This window comes from Phyllosticta capitalensis, assembly GCF_038381095.1.
Source record: "Phyllosticta capitalensis strain CBS 128856 chromosome Unknown BKA78scaffold_5, whole genome shotgun sequence".
NCBI classification, from domain to species: domain Eukaryota; kingdom Fungi; phylum Ascomycota; class Dothideomycetes; order Botryosphaeriales; family Phyllostictaceae; genus Phyllosticta; species Phyllosticta capitalensis.
Window position 1 is genome coordinate 706,569 of NW_027117443.1, and position 20,247 is coordinate 726,815.

At 53.2% G+C, this 20,247-nt stretch overlaps 11 protein-coding genes across 11 annotated transcripts; 6 read left to right on the top strand and 5 right to left on the bottom strand.

The window, feature by feature from the left end:
• Positions 1 to 548: 548 nt before the first annotated feature.
• BKA78DRAFT_131300 (uncharacterized protein) lies at positions 549 to 1,903 on the top strand. Its single transcript, XM_066882594.1, has 3 exons — positions 549 to 1,035; positions 1,091 to 1,194; positions 1,245 to 1,903. The coding sequence occupies exons 1-3, from the start codon at positions 842 to 844 to the stop codon at positions 1,802 to 1,804; spliced, it is 858 nt and encodes a 285-aa protein (XP_066744112.1). The 5' UTR covers positions 549 to 841; the 3' UTR covers positions 1,805 to 1,903.
• A 672-nt stretch (positions 1,904 to 2,575) lies between these two features.
• Positions 2,576 to 3,823, top strand: BKA78DRAFT_251574 (FAD dependent oxidoreductase; the record flags this gene model as incomplete). Its single annotated transcript, XM_066884665.1, has 1 exon — positions 2,576 to 3,823. One exon carries the CDS (start codon positions 2,576 to 2,578, stop codon positions 3,821 to 3,823), a length of 1,248 nt encoding a protein of 415 aa, XP_066744113.1.
• A 381-nt stretch (positions 3,824 to 4,204) lies between these two features.
• Positions 4,205 to 5,224, top strand: BKA78DRAFT_352630 (uncharacterized protein; the record flags this gene model as incomplete). The annotated part of the gene is made up of 1 exon (XM_066891387.1): positions 4,205 to 5,224. The coding sequence occupies one exon, from the start codon at positions 4,205 to 4,207 to the stop codon at positions 5,222 to 5,224; it is 1,020 nt and encodes a 339-aa protein (XP_066744114.1).
• A 457-nt stretch (positions 5,225 to 5,681) lies between these two features.
• On the top strand, positions 5,682 to 6,613 carry BKA78DRAFT_352631 (uncharacterized protein; the record flags this gene model as incomplete). Its single annotated transcript, XM_066891388.1, has 2 exons — positions 5,682 to 5,705; positions 5,768 to 6,613. The coding sequence occupies 2 exons, from the start codon at positions 5,682 to 5,684 to the stop codon at positions 6,611 to 6,613; spliced, it is 870 nt and encodes a 289-aa protein (XP_066744115.1).
• Positions 6,614 to 6,731: 118 nt separating this feature from the next.
• Positions 6,732 to 7,760, top strand: BKA78DRAFT_131391 (uncharacterized protein). Its single transcript, XM_066882596.1, has 2 exons — positions 6,732 to 7,368; positions 7,442 to 7,760. The coding sequence occupies exons 1-2, from the start codon at positions 6,987 to 6,989 to the stop codon at positions 7,618 to 7,620; spliced, it is 561 nt and encodes a 186-aa protein (XP_066744116.1). The 5' UTR covers positions 6,732 to 6,986; the 3' UTR covers positions 7,621 to 7,760.
• Positions 7,761 to 9,060: 1,300 nt separating this feature from the next.
• Positions 9,061 to 9,618, top strand: BKA78DRAFT_352633 (uncharacterized protein; the record flags this gene model as incomplete). Its single annotated transcript, XM_066891389.1, has 2 exons — positions 9,061 to 9,374; positions 9,426 to 9,618. The coding sequence occupies 2 exons, from the start codon at positions 9,061 to 9,063 to the stop codon at positions 9,616 to 9,618; spliced, it is 507 nt and encodes a 168-aa protein (XP_066744117.1).
• Positions 9,619 to 12,271: 2,653 nt separating this feature from the next.
• Positions 12,272 to 13,079, bottom strand: BKA78DRAFT_295397 (uncharacterized protein; the record flags this gene model as incomplete). Its single annotated transcript, XM_066886478.1, has 2 exons — positions 12,272 to 12,879; positions 12,935 to 13,079. The coding sequence occupies 2 exons, from the start codon at positions 13,077 to 13,079 to the stop codon at positions 12,272 to 12,274; spliced, it is 753 nt and encodes a 250-aa protein (XP_066744118.1).
• A 136-nt stretch (positions 13,080 to 13,215) lies between these two features.
• On the bottom strand, positions 13,216 to 13,884 carry BKA78DRAFT_295398 (uncharacterized protein; the record flags this gene model as incomplete). Its single annotated transcript, XM_066886479.1, has 1 exon — positions 13,216 to 13,884. One exon carries the CDS (start codon positions 13,882 to 13,884, stop codon positions 13,216 to 13,218), a length of 669 nt encoding a protein of 222 aa, XP_066744119.1.
• Positions 13,885 to 14,665: 781 nt separating this feature from the next.
• Positions 14,666 to 16,007, bottom strand: BKA78DRAFT_295399 (uncharacterized protein; the record flags this gene model as incomplete). The annotated part of the gene is made up of 5 exons (XM_066886480.1): positions 14,666 to 14,985; positions 15,041 to 15,173; positions 15,232 to 15,242; positions 15,292 to 15,432; positions 15,614 to 16,007. The coding sequence occupies 5 exons, from the start codon at positions 16,005 to 16,007 to the stop codon at positions 14,666 to 14,668; spliced, it is 999 nt and encodes a 332-aa protein (XP_066744120.1).
• A 980-nt stretch (positions 16,008 to 16,987) lies between these two features.
• On the bottom strand, positions 16,988 to 17,769 carry BKA78DRAFT_379606 (uncharacterized protein; the record flags this gene model as incomplete). Its single annotated transcript, XM_066892944.1, has 2 exons — positions 16,988 to 17,025; positions 17,086 to 17,769. One exon carries the CDS (start codon positions 17,767 to 17,769, stop codon positions 17,236 to 17,238), a length of 534 nt encoding a protein of 177 aa, XP_066744121.1. The 3' UTR covers positions 16,988 to 17,025; positions 17,086 to 17,235.
• Positions 17,762 to 19,795, bottom strand: BKA78DRAFT_343505 (uncharacterized protein; the record flags this gene model as incomplete). Its single annotated transcript, XM_066890427.1, has 2 exons — positions 17,762 to 18,365; positions 18,528 to 19,795. The coding sequence occupies 2 exons, from the start codon at positions 19,793 to 19,795 to the stop codon at positions 18,008 to 18,010; spliced, it is 1,626 nt and encodes a 541-aa protein (XP_066744122.1). The 3' UTR covers positions 17,762 to 18,007.
• Positions 19,796 to 20,247: the final 452 nt, after the last annotated feature.

The following is a 20,247-nucleotide window of genomic DNA, read 5'->3' on the forward strand; positions in this document are numbered from 1 at the left end:
ATGGATGCGGTAAATCGAAGCGAGACGCTGAGCGAGGCATGTATCTGTTTCCAAGGACATGGTTGTTGGTGTTTGGCAGCACAAGAGCTTTGATGCCACCGCGTGGCATTGAAATTTCCATCATGGCAATCTGGGAAGTATTAGCGTGCACGAACCAAGTAGCAGTGAGAATAAACTGGGAGAGCACAGGCACCCATGGTAAGGTATTATGCAAAGCGCTGCATAAGAAATTTGCCTGGATCCCTTCACAATGAACATGAAGGAACTACCAGCTAATACCGGAGAAAGGATATCCGTTCAAAAGCCTTTGTCCTCCTACACCTTAGCTGTATCACCCCCGCGTCACTGGTAGCCCGTCGTTCTCTGTCTTTGCAAGCAATCCCTCGGCGAGCGTCGGAAGATTTTGCAAGATGAAGCACCACAGCGGAATCGAGGTGTCGGTCATCTCTGCCTCCGGAAGGCCGTATCCAGAATTCTACGGTCACCCCACCCACGAGGACCACGAGGACCACGAGGACAACGGACAACGGACTTGCTACATTGAAGCCGTCGACAACGACGTGTTCCACCTTGTCGTTAAGATCCGCAATCGCTTCAGCGATTTTGTCGATTCGTCGTCCAAGCTGCGTTTCTACGTAACCATCGACGACACTTGGGACTTCAGCCGCTCCTATTATGTGTCTAAGAGACAGATACGTCGTGCTCGTGAACTAGGCCGCGACGACGTCGCGTTCGAAATCAACAAGGACCACAGCATCAGCTCCTCGGATGATGAGAGGCGGTCGGTCGCTGCGCTTCTCTCTTTTGCCCGAAATGGTATGCACTGTGTGGAAAGTCAGCCATGCGATTGGAATCTTACAGCAGCACAGAGCAATCGACTTTGTCGGAGCGAGATATTCAGTCCCAAGAAAAAGGAGCCATCCGAGTCACCTGTCAGCAAGTGGTAAAGTCGTCGAGAACTTGTCTGCCACGAATGACTGGGCCCCCGATGCTCCCAGAGCGAAGCGACACGGACGAACCTCCTTTTCGAGTACAGTATGTCTTGAGACGTAAGCCCCAAGACTTATGCATCGCTAACACTCTACAACAGACCCATTTTTGGAAACGAAGAAACAGCTTCTGTCGTAGATGAAAATTGGAAGCTTGCAGAAAAAAGCCGGCCGCTTGTTTTTGAATTTCGATATCGGTCGCGAGGTAAGAGACCATCTTTCTGTTGGCACGCGGGTGTCTGAACAACGATTTAGCTCAGCGCAAAACACTTGGTCTCAGGTTCAGATACTTTGACTTATTCTCTTCTCTACCGGCCCCCTCAGCGAGCCCTCCATCTCCGACACCGAAGTCAGGCCCGTCTTCGCCTCGGCTTGGAGAGACAAAGCGTGGCCGTCAGCTCTCCGATGACGACTTTGAAAAGGAGACCGCACGTGCAAACAAGCGTGCAAAGGCAGTTGAAGAAGAGCCTCGCGACAGTCCTGCCTCGGCGAGGGAGGATTCGATGTTTCCAATCGAGTCGGTTGAATTTGACTATACTCAGGGCGGCAGAGTCGTCGGCATCACCGCCGACGAGACCAGTCCCGTAGCTGAAACCGTGCCTCGAGCTTCAACCTCTCACGATTTCCACGACAAGACGGAAGAGGAGTTAAAGTTGGGCTTGGTTTGGCTTGAGGTGTCGAAGAGAGAAGCCGAGATCGAGCGCAAAGAGGCGCAGAAAGAGGCCGAGCTAGCCCGTAGAGAGGTGGCTATCGGTCGCAAAGAGATCACGTTGAGGTTGCAACTAGCAGCGCGTCAGCGAACCAAGGCTGAGTAGCCTCGGGGCAACGTCGTGTAGGGCAAATAGCTTGCTACCCGCTGGCGTGTCGAACTAGTTTGGGTACTGTGATGGACTGGAAATTGAATGCTCTTTTGCTTTTCCCCCACATCAGCATTTGCTGGACCTAAAGCAACCACGTGCGGATTTCTCTTGAATGTCCGATAATCGGCCAAGCAATTGAACTTTGGGTTTTCCTTACGGTGCACGCCGGCGATGCTTTTCCCTGGAAACGAACCGACCAGAGCCATTTCCACGGATGAAAAGGAGACGAGAGATAATCGTGCTCCGCGTGCTTTGAATGAGAAGAAAGTGTTGCGCAACCACGTCAGCAGTGCCAGTGACAAGGACCAAAGTTGGAGCCTCAGGCACGTCTGGATCTGATGTGTCCGCCCCGTTGCCATGCTCTTGAGGCTCTGACATCTGCGGAACACGAACAATGAAGAGGTGCGACCGACTCTAGGGGATATTGAGCATGTTTTCGCAAGACGATTTTCCTGAAGTCCACTGGGAAGGAGCATGGTGTTTTGGTCATCAGGAGATGGAGGTGTGATGGGTGTTGGACTGGATGTCGTCGAAATGAGGTTATTGCCGTGACGTCAGTGGGGGACCCTGGTCAGTAGAAACATCGGGTGGCCCGCAGCATGCTAACGGCCGCCACCAAAAAACGCGCTACCTTTTGCAAGCCACACGCTCGACTCTCCGACTCTCCTCCTCTTGAGTACTCAGTAATCCAGTGTGGCTGTATTACGACCCTTCCAAGGCATCAAAATGGCCATCGATCAACCTCCCAAAAACATTGTCATCATCGGCGGCGGCATCATTGGCAGCACAAGCGCATACTTCCTCTCCCACCATCCCGCATACGACCCCGCCAACACAACCATCACACTTCTCGAGGCGACTCAGATTGCCAGCGGCGCAAGCGGCAAGGCTGGCGGCCTGCTCGGACTCTGGGCATACCCCTCGTGTATTGTGCCCTTATCATACCGACTGCACAAGGAATTGGCCGACAAGTACAATGGCGCCGAGCGCTGGGGCTACCGTGGCGTACACTGCGGACAAATCGAGATGAAGGGCCGTCCGATTGCTCAGGATAAAGGCGCCTCAAGTACAGAAAAGAACGAGAGCGTCAGCTTACACAAGCGGACGCAGGAGGCGCTCGGTCGGTTGCGCGCCGCAGGTGTTCCCAAGGAACTGGATTGGGTCGTCCCCGAGGGAGTTCGATCATACGATGCCATGGGAGACCCAGATGACACGGCCCAAGTACATCCATACCAATTCACTACTAGCATGGCTAGGTTGGCAGAAGAAAAGGGTGTCAAGATCGTTTACGGCAGTGTTAAGGACATTCAATCGTCTGGCGATAACGTCGAAGGAGTCACGTTTACACCAAAAGACGGCGGAGAGACACAGACACTACCGGCAGACAAGGTGGTCATCTCTGCAGGCCCCTGGACCCGAAACGTGTTTCCAAAGGCTCCCATCTCAGCAACGCGCGCTCACAGCGTGGTGATCAAGCCCACCCGCCCCGTCTCCAACTATGCCCTGTTCACCAGCATCGAGCTACCTTCGAGTAACGGCAGCGGCAAGGGTGGCTGGCGAGGGGCTTCCGAGACTGTCGCACCCGAAATATACGCTCGCCCTGGCCAGGAAATCTACGCCTGCGGTGACGGAGACCGTCTAGTTCCCTTGCCCAAGACGTCGGATAAGGTGGAGGTGGACGAGCAGCGCTGTCAAGACGTGATCGAATATGTCTCGGCCATCAGCGATGAGCTCCGGGATGGCGAGATCATGGCAAAGCAGGCTTGCTATCTTCCCAACGTGAGTCGAGGCTCAGGGGGTCCCATTATCGGCGAACTCTCGAGCATAAAAGAGGTTGTGATGGCAGCAGGCCATACTTGTTGGGGCATCCAGAATGGCCCAGCGACCGGCAAGTTGGTTTCTGAGATTGTTTGGGATGGAAAGGCGAAGAGCGCCAATATTTCGAGCCTAAGTCCCGCAAAATGGGGGCTGTGAAGGGCGCGAGCTACTTGAGCAGGGAATTTCCTTGCCGCTGCAATAGAATTGATGCAAGAGCCGTCAATTACAGGCAACCAAACAAACAACGTGCAGGTCTCTACAGATGCCAAATCATTGTTTATTGATTTACTACTGCATCGTGTGCCGCAGCAACCATCTCCCTCCGGCAGCGACGGAAGCGATCACCTCAGGCACGGGCCACCTGCGTCATCAGTTAGCGCTCGCCGCGGCGCGCTTCTCCGCACTGCCCTCTCCTCCAACCACACCCTTCGCAACCCTCGGCGAAGAGGAATTGTACAGTCTTTCATGGATTCGTTGGATCTGGTCTTGGAATTCGCCCTGGGCCTGTACTTCTCTCGGATCCTTCTACTCGCAAACATGCCTACCACAAAGTCCCGATGCCTGTTCTTCGACCTTCCTCTAGAGCTACGGCTGCTCATATACGACTATGCCCTCTTCGACCAAAACGACATCACCATAGCCTCTGCATTTGACGCAGGAATTGGTCTGGCCGTCTTCCGCGACAGCGACAGCGGCTACGCGAGCGACCCGGATTCCGAGTCTGGTCAGGCTGCTGTGGATGGACTCCCTCCAAACCAGCTGCCTATCGTTGCGCCTTGCTACCAACCCAGCCTGCTTCAGCCAGTCCTGGAGATGCCTCGCGATGGCGCTGACGACAACTTCGTCCTGCTTCAGTCTCCCAACAGAAAGCCGCGCACAGTAGGAGGCCGCTTGCCATTCGCTTCGCCGCTAGCGCTTCGATTGACCAACCGACAAATGGATCGCGAGTTGAAATGGCATCTCCACACTCAACAAGCCCAGGCGCGCAAATATGGCCTCTATCTCAGTTATCCATACGGGCTCGCAGTATTTGAGTCGCAATGTCCAGATCTCGTACATGTCGCTCGAAGCATCCACATCAGCGGGGTGTACTACCGGGCATCCAAGCACAACCACAACGACTCAAGTCGCTGGCGGCAGCGCTATGACAATACCGATTCTGTTTACAAGGCGGCGAATAGGGCGCTGGCGCGAATAGCGCGAACCACAATGCTGGAAGATGCCAAAGCCCCGATCGACTTTTTGGAGGTGCGCATATTTTACCCCGGTGATCGCGGATACCGTGTATTGTGGGAAGACGACGACAGCCCAACGACTATAGCCATGCGGAACGTAGCCTACGGACAATTGGAAAATTGTGTTTGGACTGGCAATGGGGGTGCGGGCGCCGATCTTTTGATCTTTCCCCGCGGGGGCCGGCGCGTTGTCGTTCAAAGATGGAGAAAGCTTCGTGAGAGGAGCTCCACGCGAGGCAGCAATGCAGACGATATTGCCAGCTGGGTGGTGAATCCAAAGTGGCCTTGGGGAATTAATGCTCCAAATTTCGAAGTCGACTAAGCGGAGTTGGCGGTAGAAGAAGTCGTCCTTTTGTGCTCCTTTTGGATGGTTTGGTATGCATTGTACAGGATATATATACTTCAGCATGGCGTTGGTGAGGTTAGAGAGAACCGGGGAATCGGAAACATCTCTTTGTTTTGATCCGATATGGACGAAAAAGCGCGAACGGAAGTACCTAGGCTGTGGCTGTTGTTGGTCAGATGGGGCGACTCTATGCCATCATCACCGCGCGCCAGACCCTTTGCCCGCTGTGGCACAGCACTCGCACTGCCACAACGCCACTTCTAACCAACCAACGCCGTCGTCATCATCGCCGTCGTCTGCCTGCGGCACCCTTCCTTACTCAAATATCCTTCCCAACATTCCGACACACCTTCTTTCACCCCCTCTCTCTCTGGAACCTCGTCGCGCAACTCCATCAAATCAACCGGCCCACTCAACCTCGATTACTTTCACAATGGCAGAGTTCGCCCCGCCACCAGTACGTCTACATACCCCGCAGCTGCAACTTCCCGTCCCCGCGAAGATCTAACTGGCTTGCAGGGCCCGCCGCCTCCCAAAGTACCTGAAGGTTGGAAAGCGCAATGGAGCGACCAGTACAAAGAATGGTTCTACATCAACATCTATACCAAAAAGTCGCAGTGGGACAAACCCACCGAGCCCATCTACTCTCCACCCGATGCGGCGGAGCCGGACGGCCCGCCCCCTTCCTACTCCTCCGGCGACGCCAAACCTGCCCCGTCTGAGAAGTCGGGCCTCGGTAGCAACAACCCCTGGGGTCCAGGCGCATCAAGTAGCCATCCGGATATTAGCGAGGATGAGAAGCTCGCACGTCAGCTTCAAGCGGAAGAGGATGCGAGGGCGCGCGGTGGCGGCAGTGGCAGCGGCACTCCCGCCGCCAACCGCGGAGCTTCCGACAGCTACTACAGTGCGCCTGGCGCACAGTCTGGCTATGGACAACCATCTCCGTACGGACAATCAGAGCTGCCGCCTCGACCGGAAGAAAAGGGCAAAAAAGGCGGATTCCTCGGAAAGCTCCTCGGAAAAGCGGGCGGGAGCAGCCATCACCAGCAACCACAATACGGCGGTTACCTTCAACAGGGCTACTACGGCGGCCCGCCACAAGGCCAGTATGGCTACCCGCAACAGGGCTACTACGGTCAGGGCGGCTATCCACCGCAACAGTACGTTCAGCAGCGGCCACACAAGTCAGGAGGTCTTGGTGCTGGCGGTGCGGCGGCGCTGGGTGTAGGAGGTGGTCTGCTCGGTGGTATGCTGCTTGCAGATGCGATTGATGATCACGACGAACACGTCTACGACCAAGGATACGACGCCGGGCAAGACAATGACTTTGGCGGCGGAGATGACTTTGGAGGTGGCGACTTCTAAGGGCGCATGAAGTTCCTGTGCCATGATCTTTCCCTTGTCAAGTGGGTTGCTTTACAGGCGTTTTGGGGCTTGTTGAGACGATGATTATGAGTTATCCGGACTTTCTATGACTTGCACGCATTCCTGGGTACTGTAAATTGACTCCCCTACTCTGCACTCTTGTTCTCCTTCTGTGTTTGCTGACCGGGGGCCTTCGATCTTTCCTGTTTTGTTCATCACCATGTCATAGCGCTGTCGCTATCCTAGTTCACTTGCCGGTCTACTCCGATTCTCACAAACAACCCATTCTTTCTCCGCTGTCTCGCAAACGTCCGTCGCTTATTTCCACTATTGCTGACTATTGGTCTTTGATTACCTCCTCCTGTAAAACACTATGAACAGCAGCACCGCGCCACAGCTACTCCAAAGCTTTGCCCTCCAACAACGCCGCGGGAACGAAAGCGATGTTCAGAAGCTGGGCATTGAGCCTATGATTTTTTTGGGTGTTACCATCATCATTTTCTTCATCGGCACCATTGGCGCAGTCTTCTTCGCGCGATGGGTCAGGCGCAAGGAGGCTAAGAAGCCGGACCTAGTGAAGACTCAGCGTCAGCAAGAACGCGAGGCAAGTGCCGAGGAAGTTGAGAGCTACAGACGGATGGTTATGGCTCAGGATTGGAGGTTCGTTTTCTGTCGCGAGCATCGAATGAAAGAGGCTGACTTTGACCTTCAAGACCCAAGGTATCCAACGCCGGCGATGCCTTTCTCGTGCCCATGTAAGACGCCACGTCCAATCTACCCTCTTAAGATCATCAACTCTCCAATTGAGCAGACTCTGACTGAGCGTAGCACTCTTCGCGTGCCTATTTTATAGCCCCTCGCCTCAACCCTACTACACCTACTACATGTGCTCAGAAGTCCCTATTTGTCCGCCGCTCCCTACACCATCGACAGTCTCGTTGATCGGTGCGTCGACGCCTGTGCCCCTCCTGCGCTACTTTTTGCTCGTATCACACGATTGTGGGTGATCTGGTACTTGGATACTCCACGACAAATCGAAAACGCTGTCCAAAACCGAACCACAAGGAAACGATGGCAATGGGAGGACCAGCGGCAATTACTAAGCCAAAGGCTCACCAGAGCAGTCACGGACGAGCTATGTCAACTGCGACAATGTGAGATGCGGCCAAAACTCGAATGTCAATTGGGACTTGGTGCTGGCGGTGGAACCGCGACTCGCATTGTGCGCAAGGATATTGTTTCCTACTCTTCATGGAACACAGCCTCCAGCAAAAAAACCAGTATGGATGTTGAGAATGTCATCCAAGACGACAATGGGGCGACGCATTATGCCACCGATCATGCATGCCCGTTTCGACAAGGATCACAATGCGATCACTCCGGCGAGGATGGGGGCTCGTTCCCTGCTATCCGGTACTTGGTTCGCAACATCTTGGCTCCAACATAACCCCCGTGACTCAACCCGTCGACCATGTCGATGCTGCCGGACCGGTCCGAAGCCGAACCAGGAGATCCATCTCTTTAGTTGACACTCAAGCTTCCCAACCATGTCACCACGACTGAGAACCCTGCTACACCGCCACATCCACTGTTTTAATTGCTCTTGCAGCTCGAGTAGCTGTTGGTCCCACCGCTTTCTATGTCGATTTCTCACGCCAAAACTGAGGCGTTGCCCCGTCAGCCCCACGAACCAGAAACGAGAAACCAAAAACAAAAGCTTCTCGCAAGCGTCAGATCAGTACGCTAGGGCCAGTCGAAGATGTTTTCTAACACGCAACATTGGGTCCCATCAACCGTGTCGCCCTCATGGACGCGACATTGCCCGCGCGGAAAATCTTGAGGCACTCGTCAATTTCAGGGGTTGAAACGATTGGATTCCAACGATGGGCTCTCTCGAGTTCAAGTTTGGCGTTCCTGACAGTTTTAAGACTACTCACGACACGTGCGTCGCTTTGGATCCTGGTAAGGTGAGGGAAATCAGGGTAGGTAACAACGGTAACTATTCTGCCGTGGTTAGCCATCAATTTCATTGTTACTCGTCTCTTGCGATTACTGGTCAATCCACGGCATCGTCCCAATGCCTCTCCATTGCGAAGAGTGAGTCGTAAACGCCGTGTAAATCTTTGGTTTCCTTGTTGACACAGGCCGCAATCCGGAGGAAAGGGGCGCATTTGGCTTTGGACCAGCTGGAAAGCGAACTACTCCTGCTGATGATGTGAACATCTGGTCCGCTGATGACTGTTCGATTGCAGTTCAGTACAAAAAGGCTCGCCTGCTCACTGCTCGCTCTTTCATTCCATTCCCCCTTCCACACTCTCGTCTGCACTTGCCGCTTAACCAGCCGCTTCACCACCAGACGTCACCAGCTCGACCACCACAACCACCACTACCACTAACAACAGCCCCTCGTCCTCTCTCTTTCCCCCTCGCCATCTCAATCAAACACTATGGCCCCCACCAAGCGCCCCTCCCCCGACGACGCTCGTGCTGCCCGGAAGATCTCCTCGGCGAAGCTCCCTGCCCGCAGCACCATCAGACATGCGCGGGACAGCACCCCCTTCCCCGGTATGCCGCCCCCTCCGACCTCAGAGCCGGAGTCCCATCGCAAGGCCAAGGCCGTCCGTCGACCCTTCCTTCGCGTGCCGCGGTCCAAGCCCAAGCCCAAGCCCAGCACCACCACCTTCTCGGAGGCCGAGGAGAAGGAGTTCTCCTTCTTCAACGAGCCTGTCGAAAAGTCCTACACCGACAAGGCCGCCGAGAGGTAAGAGCGTCAACGAGACCTCCTCGCGCTCCGGGAGACTGATTTGGCAAGTCGGACGATCGCTTTGGGGCGCCCCTCCAATGTCAACAAGCGCAACCTCGGCGCCGCCGCCAGTCGAATGGCGAGTGCACGGAAGAGATTAAATGCCATCAACAAGGAGCGGCCTTCGGTCTCCAGGCGTGGCAGCAAGAAATATTCGCGGGCAAAGCCTGAAAACCCAATCCCTGCCGAGGCCGAGCTGTAAAGGACTATCGAGAGACCGCAAATATCCTCGACGCGGCAGGAAACACCCAGGACGGCCGCTGCATCGTCGTCTTTGGAGACGGCATTACGCTGGGTTTCCAGGATGAGCACAGGAGCGTCAAGAAGAGAGATTCCACGGAGAAGGGCATGGACGGTATCAACCAGGGGCGTTCGAGGAATCGAAAGGGCTGAGGCACAAGGGACCGGGTCGTAGACCCTGAGCCCTGACTTCTTCAGTTGCTCCAGTGGACGGTTCCGGGTTCTGAGCCCTGGATTGACGGATGGATCGACGACGAGCTGCTCCCCTCCTCCTTCACACTCTGCCTTTCTCGTCCGGGCATCCCTTTCCAGCACGCTTTCAACTTGTTTTCACTACCTTTTGCCTACATTTCAAATTCTCCGATACCCTTTGCGATTTGTCCTTGCACCCTGCGCTTTTCATGTGCCTTTTTCTCTCCACCACTACACTACAGCGGCTGATTTTGTCTTTTTTCGATCGACACCTTAGTCTCTCTGAGCATCATGTACAGTAATTTCACTGTATCGCTTTACTTCCTTGAGCCAAAGCTGCTCATCTCACCAAAAGCCTGGGCGGGCAGGAATCCCAGCGATCGACAACAGGTGTTGCACCGGTCCTGGGGGTCACGTTTTTTCAACATCATCTGTTTTGCTTCTTGTCGCATTGCGACTCAATACACGACTCGGATCGAGGATTTTCGGCATCAGCCGATTCCAAATTCAGACTTTCACTCATTGGAATGCTATGAATGTGGACGCGTGAAGTGAATCCGTCGCATGTGCGCATGCATCGTCCATCAACGACTGAGACATTGAACTTACTTTGCACTAAATGACGTTCTAATCGCCATGGGTAATCATTGAATCTCAATTTATGGTCATGAAGCACTGGCGTTGTCCTGATCAAGAACTCAGGGGTAAGGTGGGCCATGGAAAGCGGAGCGGAAAACGGCTTGTATGAGTGCAGTCATCGCCTGTGAAGGCGACAAGCTGCTGGGCTCGAGTTTGATTCTTTAGTTAGTGGTGGAATTGTTCATTTCCAGTCCCAAGCTGCCCTCCTGGGTTCTTCACGGGCAGGTAAACACCACGCGTTGCAACACTTGCCAGGCAGACAAGACCCAGCGACCGTGCAAGCTCAGCGGACAGTCTCATCAACCAACCGACGAGTGAAACGAAAGGTAGGTAGAGTGCAAAACTGGAGAGGGGAGGGAGGAAGACCAGAGAGGAAAAAAGGACAAAACAGTTCGGTCACTGTGGACCTACTCTGCCCGCCTCGAGGCTTCGGCGGCCCCCAGAATCCCACTTTAGCCTCGAAGATTCAATCCTCGGCTGAAGATTCACTCCTCAGCCGAGGATTGAACCCTCAACCACCAGTCAACAGAGCCCACCCTACCTCAACCAATATGCAGTATCATAAGCCAACGACTTCAACCGCACCGCCGCGGGAGACTTGACTGGTGGTTGATGGAAGTGGACTGGAGTTTTTAATTAATAAAGACCGTCTGGTGAGGGGCTGGAGGTGCTGGAGGCTTGGTGGTGGCAGCGCTGAGCGTCGGCGTGTGATGATGCTTTCATGGTGTTGCTGTCGCCGCGGGCTCTTGTCGTCGTCGTCCCTGCCGCCGCTGCCACTTCACCTCAACATCCACCCCAGCCTCGACCTTCCACTTGCTTTCGCTCGAAGCCACCTCACGCGACCTGAAGCTTTCATCCCGCAGCCCATTGTGGGCTTTGACATAGCAACTACCGCTGCACCAGCCGGCGCTCCGACCTTCCTTCTGCAGCACAACGCGACGCAACCACGCGCACAGAATGTTGAGCAACAGCCTCAGCTTGAGCGCTAAGTACCTTGTATACCGCCAGGTAGACTCAGTGCGTCACTCATTCGATTGTTTTCAGGTGGAAAACGCTAACATTCAATTTACGAAGACAGTCTGATTCCCCTCTATTCGTACCGGCAGATGGAGGTCAACCGCTCCGGCCCTACCCACCCGCAATACTCGACTGAGTCTACTCTCCTAGATTCCGGAAATCCATACGGGAGAAGTTTCGCTCGTTGGGTTGCAATTAGCGCCTCCACCTGCGTGTCGGCGAACCCCTGAGCACTGCACGTCCGAGAAACCTGGTCGATTCCATCCATATCCCGAGCACAATATATCTTTGAGAACACTGATAAGAGGAAGGAATACATGAAAAGGGAACACCGAGTAGTGTCGAATGTCAGAGGGAGCAGCTTTTGCACCATCCCTGTTGTTGGGCGAATGTAGAGGAAAACGAATGGATTGATCTCTGCCGGAGCGAGCAGAGCAGCTAACTAAATAGGTGCGTACCTATTGCTACGTCACGGGATGATGCCATGGGAGGTTTAGGTCTAGCAACGAAATGAGTGACGTCTCTACTGACGCAATGGAGAGTGTGGATACGACTCCAACCATTGTACCGAGAAAACATAACATTGGAGGCCCGTCAGAACCATCTGCTCTCTTCAAGACCCTCTGCGGGGGAGCTTACTCCTTCCCTTGGCCGCAATTTGGTTCGACGTGCACCGTTCAAACACACCCCAGCCAAAAAGACTCCTGTCCCTCATCGAAGTAACATGGCCCCGGCATTGGCACCAAAAAGAAATTGACAGAAACATGTTAAGACTTCCTCTTGAGCTTCTTGAGGCGTAGTTTGAGCTCCAACTCCTGGCGCTCTATTTCGTGCAATCTCAGTCTCAGCTTCAATTCTTCTTCATCAGTGTCGTCGAACTGATTATCAACGCTCTTCGATGGTCCAGGGTTGAGCTCCTGTTTGACAGAGTCGGCGATGGCATCTTCGATGACAACAGGGTTCAGGCAGTCACTCCCTGGCTCCTTTTTGATCGAATTTTCTGCGTCATCCTTGGACTCGATGACCAAGGGATTGTTGCGGTCACTTCTGGACTCCTTTTTGGATATCGCTGTTGGATTGTCTTTATTTTTTGACACAAAAACATCGGTCTGCGTTTCCTTGACTTTGTCCGATGCTTTGTCCAAGTCAGCTGGCTTCGGCTCAAAAGTTGAGGTTTTGTTCCTGAAATCTGGGTTTTCCATATCTTCCCGGGTCGCTTTTGTGATTCGAGGCTTCCTTGAGACATCACGGATTGACTTTCTTGTGGGGTTTTGCGGCGAGTCTGAGGCTTTTCCTGGACCATCCCTGGACTCAGGGGCAGGGGACTCCTCTTTTTTTGTTAGCGTCGCGTACTCCTCATCGTCTGACAGAACAGCTAATTCGAACTTGTCAGTCAAAATGTTCTTCCACACAAGTTGTGGTCAGAGTACCTCGTCGTGCTGACTTGCTGCTTTGCTGGAGGCTGTTCTTGGGCTCGATTTTCTGCCTTTTCCGCGGGTGTTCATGACCGAGAGCGCGGCACAATGTCTGTACTTGCTCTGGTTTTTGGACGTCAGCTCGGTGCGAATTCCACATAAGAAGATTTGGACTGACTGTGCGATCTGTAGTAGAAAATGAATTGGTATGGCAGGTCAAAGTTTCCCTCCCACGCGTCTTGTATTGACTGAACGAAATAGCCCTTGGAATCCTTTTTTAAATACATGGGTCTGAATTACGAGTTAGCTTCATATTGTTCAAGCAGAGAGAAAAGGTGCAATGATACTGACTTGATGTAGAGAGAATGACCACCTTTGACATCAGGTCTTGCCACAGGGCGACCATGACCTTTCCCGGCCTCGCAGCACTCCTTTTGCTTTTCCGATACCCTTTGACAAGTCACGACAATTGTGCCTTGCGAAGTTGAGGGTAGTGTGGACTCTGGAAGTGTCCTTCCATGTCTTTCTTTTGCTTTTGGATGGTCAGCATTATGCGGGACAATGGCTCGTAGTGCGCTATTCTTACGCAATCCTGCAAAATACAGTGTGGTTTTCTTGCGCGAGTTGTGGGATCCGCCATCTGCTTCAAACACCGTCTCTGACTTCTCCTTCAAATCTGACCTCGTCAGATACCTTGGACGACAAAAGTCCCAATCTCCGTCGATTTGGACACTTTGCCGGAGTCTGTCCCAATGGCCAAGATCGAACTCTTTCGACGTTTTTATCGAAATTTTGATACCAATTCCATCCACATGTGCTGAAATGTAACACCTCTGAGTCCTCCTTTCGCGGTCGATTTCAGACTTCCTGGTCTTCCGGTGGCTTTCAGGGAAATCGGACTCGGACAATTTCCAACCGAAGATGGCATCTTGAATCTGCACCTCGATTCCATCAGGATGCCTCATGATTGCAAGTGATTGACGTAAGTTGTGCCGGGACGCTGAGCTGTTGAGCGCGGATTCAGCCGGATTGGGAAGTGGGCAGACTCGAATGCGGTAAGATGTTAAAAGATTTTAGGAGAACTGGAAGAGTGATGGTTGCGCCTGTAATTGGGAGCGCAGAAAGATTGCGTTCTTATCAGGTCAAATGGAATGAAGAGGACGCAATTGGCTTTTCAAGAGTGGGGCTCTAGTTCTGGGTTTATACTCAAGGTTTGACAGACCCCTGGAACTGATGACATTTCCCTCCAAAGGTAAACCTAGTCCAGTCTGCTGGGAAGCAGCTCCGGAGCATCCACAATAATCCCATTCACACATTCAAATTGACCCAATTCCAGATACATGTTGCTTTCGATCAATCCATCGAGTGACTACATTCAATTTCTCTCCTAACCTGTCGTCTTGCACCTCGGCAGGCATACCGTACAAACGAAGGCAAAAAGAGACAAAGTAAAAAGCGTTTTACGAAAGCCTCCAGTTCCATCTCGATGCGAAGGAGAGCTCTGAAGCTCTTCCCGAAGCGTTTTGTTGCGCATTTCGATCAAAATCACCTCTTGCGATCTGACCCTTCAGACTTGACAGGCCCGAACTCTTCATCATTTACAATCGATCAGCTCATGCCCGTCACGATCATGGTTCCATCTCACCTTTCATAGCAATGGCTGAGTCCGCCTGCTTGGTTCATTCAAACTGCCCCAACACCAGCCGAATCCCTGTTGCATCCGCTCCAGCCAAAGAGCGGCAAAAATCAACAAGCCCGCTCCCACTTCTTGTCCTCCTGCAACTTCTTGAGGTGCATCTCCAGCTCGAACTTCTCGCGCTCGATTTTACGCAGCCTGATTCTCACGCCTTCCCCATCAAGGGCCTCGATTCGGTAGTCCAGACCCAGTTGGGCGTGCGGTGCTTCCTCTCGCATGGTCGATGACTTTCGGTCGGAGACAGGATCGCCTCCCCCATCAACGTCAAGAGGCCTGGATGGCTTGAGCTCTTGTCCGGTGCCGTGTTCTTCGTCGTCCGTGAGAGATTCCCGATCGTCCCTGAAAATGCGTTCCAATTCTGGATGTCCATCTGCACGTTGAGCTGTCAGTTGGGCTTCTTCCTGAGCAAGATGTTTTCAATTCACCTGGATACACGCGCGCCAGGACTTGTCCCAGAAATTCATTCGACTGTCCAAGGTAATTGGGGATTGAAAACCAACCCTCGCTGAAGGGTAGCCCCTGCTTCGGAGCGGGCACCTTTGCTTTTGCTAGAAATCCCTATTGAAAGGTAAGCATGAATGAAAGTTTTGGCAATCTTTTGCATCAGATTATTTACCGGGACCTTTCCTGTTTTCTTTCATTAGCCTTGTACTTTACCGATAGAAATGAAGCCTACCCTTCGGTCGATAATGAAATTCGAACTCATACACCACGTCTGCTAATTGTAGGGGTTCGTCGGGATCTGAACACATCCTCTCAAACTCACCGTCCATCGATGGAGGGGGCTGAAGATCTCTGAGACTCTGGTCAACTCTCACTATAGCGCAGGACAATGTGTTGTCTTGAAGTTACTTTAGAAACTCATGCAACTTATTCTCTCCTTCCGCAACGCATCTTTCACAGACAACGAAAATTGTGCCCTCTGAATTCGGCGACGACTGGCTCTTATCTTCTTTGAGTCAGCGAGTGTTCAAGGCTTTCTGCCGTTTTTCACTTACAGAATGACCCAAACGTTAGACGTTGGTACGGAGGTTCTTCTCCGCCATTTGGATAGAAATTTGGTCTCTGGAAAGAGTAGTTGAGTACTCTGACGATATCGGTTCCTGCCTCCTTGAATTCTTCGGCACTTATGTACGTTGCTTGTCGTCCGAACACAGGCATACAAACATTGTGGCGCAGTGATTCCCAGGTGCCGAAGTCGAACGACGCTGGTGTTCTGATACAGACTTCGAACACATCGACTTCCATTTCATCTGCTTCGATGTAGCACTTCATGACCCTCCTGGACTGCGGCTCATCTCCAAGAAAGCGAAACTCTTGGTACCGCTTGCCGGTGAGCATGGATTGGATCCATACCTCCACCTCGCCTCCTGGATCAGATTTGTTCTTCATGGTTGGAGTGTCTCCACAAGATCAGTTCAGGAGCAGAGCCGAGGATCGTTTTCGGTCAAATCGTGGGTGATCAGTCGCAACGACGGCGTTTCGATGAAAGCTCTTGAAGTGAGCGGCGCACGCCATGATAGCATCCCTTGAACGCAAACACGTCAGAGACATCCCGGTTTGGACCAATCAAGCAATCAAAGGGCGATCCAGCGATGGCAACTGGAAGCCGCGAAGCCGTCAGAAGGTCCAAACTTGTTTTTCTGGTTTGCTGATGCACGCAGGTCAAAATGTGGACAGGAAACACCTGTCGTCCGCTGCGCAAATAACGTTACAGAGGATTGTGCCCACCGGTTTTCAGCCCTCCAACCAAGCTGTCCGCAATCACGAACAACAAAAGGCCCAATGAATCTCTGCGGGGAAGCGCGACCACTTGATACTCTGCCAACTCAAACCGCGAAGCAGAACAGGAGATTCCATGACCAGAACAAACGATGTATGGAAGGAATCAAACAAAGCAGATCGCAACAGCAACAATGCGACAGCAACAAACCCCGAGAAACAACACCATGGACCATCGGCTTTGCGAAGCATCTGGCCAGAGAAGGAACGACTCGCGGACGCAATCAAGAACGGAAAGAACCCTGCTGCTGCTCAGCCCGCGGATGCACGTCGAGTAAGGGTCTGGGGGACGTCCCGCAACCCTCTTTGTCCCGTCTTCCATTTTTAGCTCTTTGTCCACGGCATCGCTTATCGTCTTGCGTCTTTGTCGAACCCTCTTTTTCTTTGACCCCGCACTCGCTGGAAACCTTGCTTGCTGTATAATTCGTGAATAATCTGTGGCAACGGAATCAATTGTTTTATTGTAGTCGCTGGCTGCTTCGGGTGGATTGCCGTCCTGTGCTTTTAGTTTACAGGCACGGAGTCACATCAGGGGCACACGTTAAATTCAAGAAGGAAAAAATAAAAAATAAAAAATAAAAAATACAAAACTCCATTTCCTATGTAGATAAATGTGGGTAGCGCCTAGCTGTCGATCGATCCCGGTCAGTTCTATAGACCACCATCTGAAATGTAGCTAGCTACTTACCGCACTGTGCGTGTAAAGTTTGCGCTCCCAATGTTGTGATGATATAAAACCTTTCGCTCAATATGCATGCCCCTCGAAATCTCCGGTGCCGACGCATACGCTCCTCCCTACGTGTTGATCGCCAGTGGTGGTGAAACTGTCACTGACCAATCAGGAGAAAACCAGCTCGCCCATGTCCCTCCGCTGCAAAATGCGCAACCGTTTCTCAGCATAGTCCTCCTCTGGACGGTAAAAGGAATCAAGGATCGACTCACCAATAGGCGACTGCAGCGGGGTCTCCTGCTGCAGCCGAGCCTTTGTGCCCCTGCGGTTGAAGCGCGCCCTGTGCTCCTGGAGGCGCATGGTCATGTCCAGGGTCCAATTGGTGTAGGCTTGCGGGATGAACAGGTCGATGATGCCGCGCGGGAAGAAGCGGTAGTAGGTTCGGCGGGAGTGGTAGGTCAGGGGCACGATGACGTAGTCGTAGAGGTACCAGCAGAGGAAGGCGGGGAGGATGAAGATGAAGAAGCTGAGGATGAGGCAGGACACGATCAGGATGAAGAGGAGCGTGAAGAGGCCGATGTAGACCTTCGCGCTGTCGCTGATGGTGAAGGGGAGCGTGAAGTCGAGTGTGAAGTGGAAGTGGCCGCCGATGAAGGCGCTGAGCTTTTCGCTGACGCTGAATGGAAGCGCGGCGGTGTGCATGGTGATGGTGTCTGGAGGGAAACTGAGTTGCCATGAGAATAATGGGTCAAGGGGAGAGGAATAATTTATATGGAGGTCTTTGAAAGAAAATGGCATTGTTTAAGTTCAAAGAGACTTCTTTCAGCTCGCTCATTATTCTACTCACTGTTTGTTGAAGGAAGCACTCACCGGTCTTACTGTCATAATCAGACTTACCTTTCTGAAGAAATGGTATCATTCAAACATTACAGAACCTCCTCTAAAGCTCCTCCTCTTCTTCTTCCTGATCCAGTGCTTGTGTGGCTTCCTCGTGGTCGATATGCTCTTTATGCTCATCTTGCTTGTGCCCACCGGCCCTCCAATTTTTATCAAATTTCTGCTCCCTCTGCCCTTCGACTTTGTCGTTCGCGTCGCTTATGATGGCGCCTTCAAGATCGCGGATTGGCTCACGGGCACGTTCCGGTGTCCATTTATCTGCATCTGCGTGGGTCTGGGCGTCCCATAATTCAAAGCGCGTTGGCTTCCTGGTATGCCAGGAGGATGGTTCCTTGGACAGTGATGGCGGAGCGGCAGCCATTGGGAGGGCTCGGGTTTGAGTCAAGGGGGGAGCACCGGCACTAGACGGGGCGCGAGACTCGTGGACAGCGGGTGAAGGAGTAGGAGCTTGCGGTCGAATCGGCGCGAGGGGGGCCGCTGGCTGATCTTTTACTACAGGAATAGCGACAGTACCAGACGGAGAGGGTAATTGAGGGACAAGGGGCGTAGGGGTAGATACTTACGGTTGAGTTGGCACCTCAGAAGCCGCTGGCTGAGCTTGTTCTTCTGGCGGAGAGACGGCATCAGACGGGGCGCGAAACTCATGGGGAAGAGCAGGAAGTCGCGGTCGAATCGGCGCGATGGGAGCCTCTGGCTGATCTTTTCCTACAGGAAGTGCGACTGCACCAGACGGAGAGGGTGCTTGAGGGATAAGGGGTGTGGGAGTAGGAACTCGCGCTTGAGTCGGCACCTCAGAAGCCGCTGGCTGAGATTCTTCCTTTGGCGGAGTGACAGCATCAGACGGGGGGCGAAACTCATGGGGAAGAGCAGGAAGTCGCGGTCGAATTGGCGCAACGGGAGCCGCTGGCTGCTCGGCGCCGTCAGAAGGTACTGGTGGCGTACGCTTCTTGGGTAGAGGCCCAGGCTTTATAAGTAGAGGCGCAGGAACATTTCTCCTGGTCGATTTAACAGGCGCCGGAGTAGCTGCAGGAAAAGGCGCCGCATCTACGTCTTCAACGGGCGCCGTCCCCGTCCGCCTCGTTTGAGCGGGCGCCGGAGTAGCCGCAGGAAAAGGCGCCGCATCCACCTCTTCCAGGGGTGGCGTACCCGTCCGCCTCGTTTGAGCAGGTGCCGGAGTAGCTGCAGGAAAAGGCGCCGCATCCACTTCTTCAACGGGCGGCGTACCCGTCCGCCTCGTGTGAGTAGGCGCTGGCAACAGGCCCTCCAGATTGCGGAGACGCGATGTATTCAGTCCCTTGTTGACAGGACCAGGACACGAGCGTCTAAATGCTCCAAACGGCACCATCAATGGCCGGTCAATCTGCTTGCGAGGCTGGGTAGGTTGGCCCTGATGTTGCACGAAGGGATCTTTGGGTTGGTCTCTATGTCGCAGAAGTTGGCGGATATCGAAGTCTTGTCGCTCGCGGCGGAGCGATGGTCGCTGGATTGTACTAGTCCGAGTCTGAGTCGGAGCATCGTGTTGCGGTCGTTGCCTTGCGAAGAGTGTGGGATTGACGTCGTAGCGTTTACAGCGGCGACAAAGCTGGGCTTCTTTCTTCTCGGAATCGCGAGGGACGGTTTGACTCGGCCGGCAGTGAAAGCATTGACGGCACTCGACGCCTTGGTGTTGAGGTTGTGGGTTAGGGAGAGGGGGAGTAGGGAGGTTAGGAAGGGGGGAGTGATTGCGGAATGCGCGCCAAATTGGGCGAAGCAAAAAGTAAAGAAGGACGAGCCAGAAGGCATATTGGTAGGACAGAAGCCACCACGAGGTTGGCTTGTCGTCAGGTTGCATTTTGGCCAGACTGAGTTTGACGGAAGATCAAGTGAGACTTACAGTGTGCGTACGGCTCGATCCAGTCTGAAAGAATTATGGAGGAAAAATGAGGTGCGGTCGATTTTCGTTGGATGTACGCCTGGTGTTGCTTGCAATTTTGAGATCGTGAACTTGTCGTGTTTGTCGCGTGTGCGGGCCGCGCCGATTGTGCCCAGGTATATATCGAAGAATTGAACAATGAGATAAAGCACAAGTACAATGCACAAACACAAGACTACAGTGCCATTGCTTTGTACGAGTAGTTCATATACAATGTGCACTGCTCGCTGCCTCAGGCGCGTGATTTTTCCACCCATGATCACGGGTCAGCATCTTGGCAAGCCGGATGTGGACTTTAACGCAATTGTTCGTTTACATGGCAGATATACAAGGTGTTCTGCGCGACTGGAGACTGTCAGTGGACTGTTTCC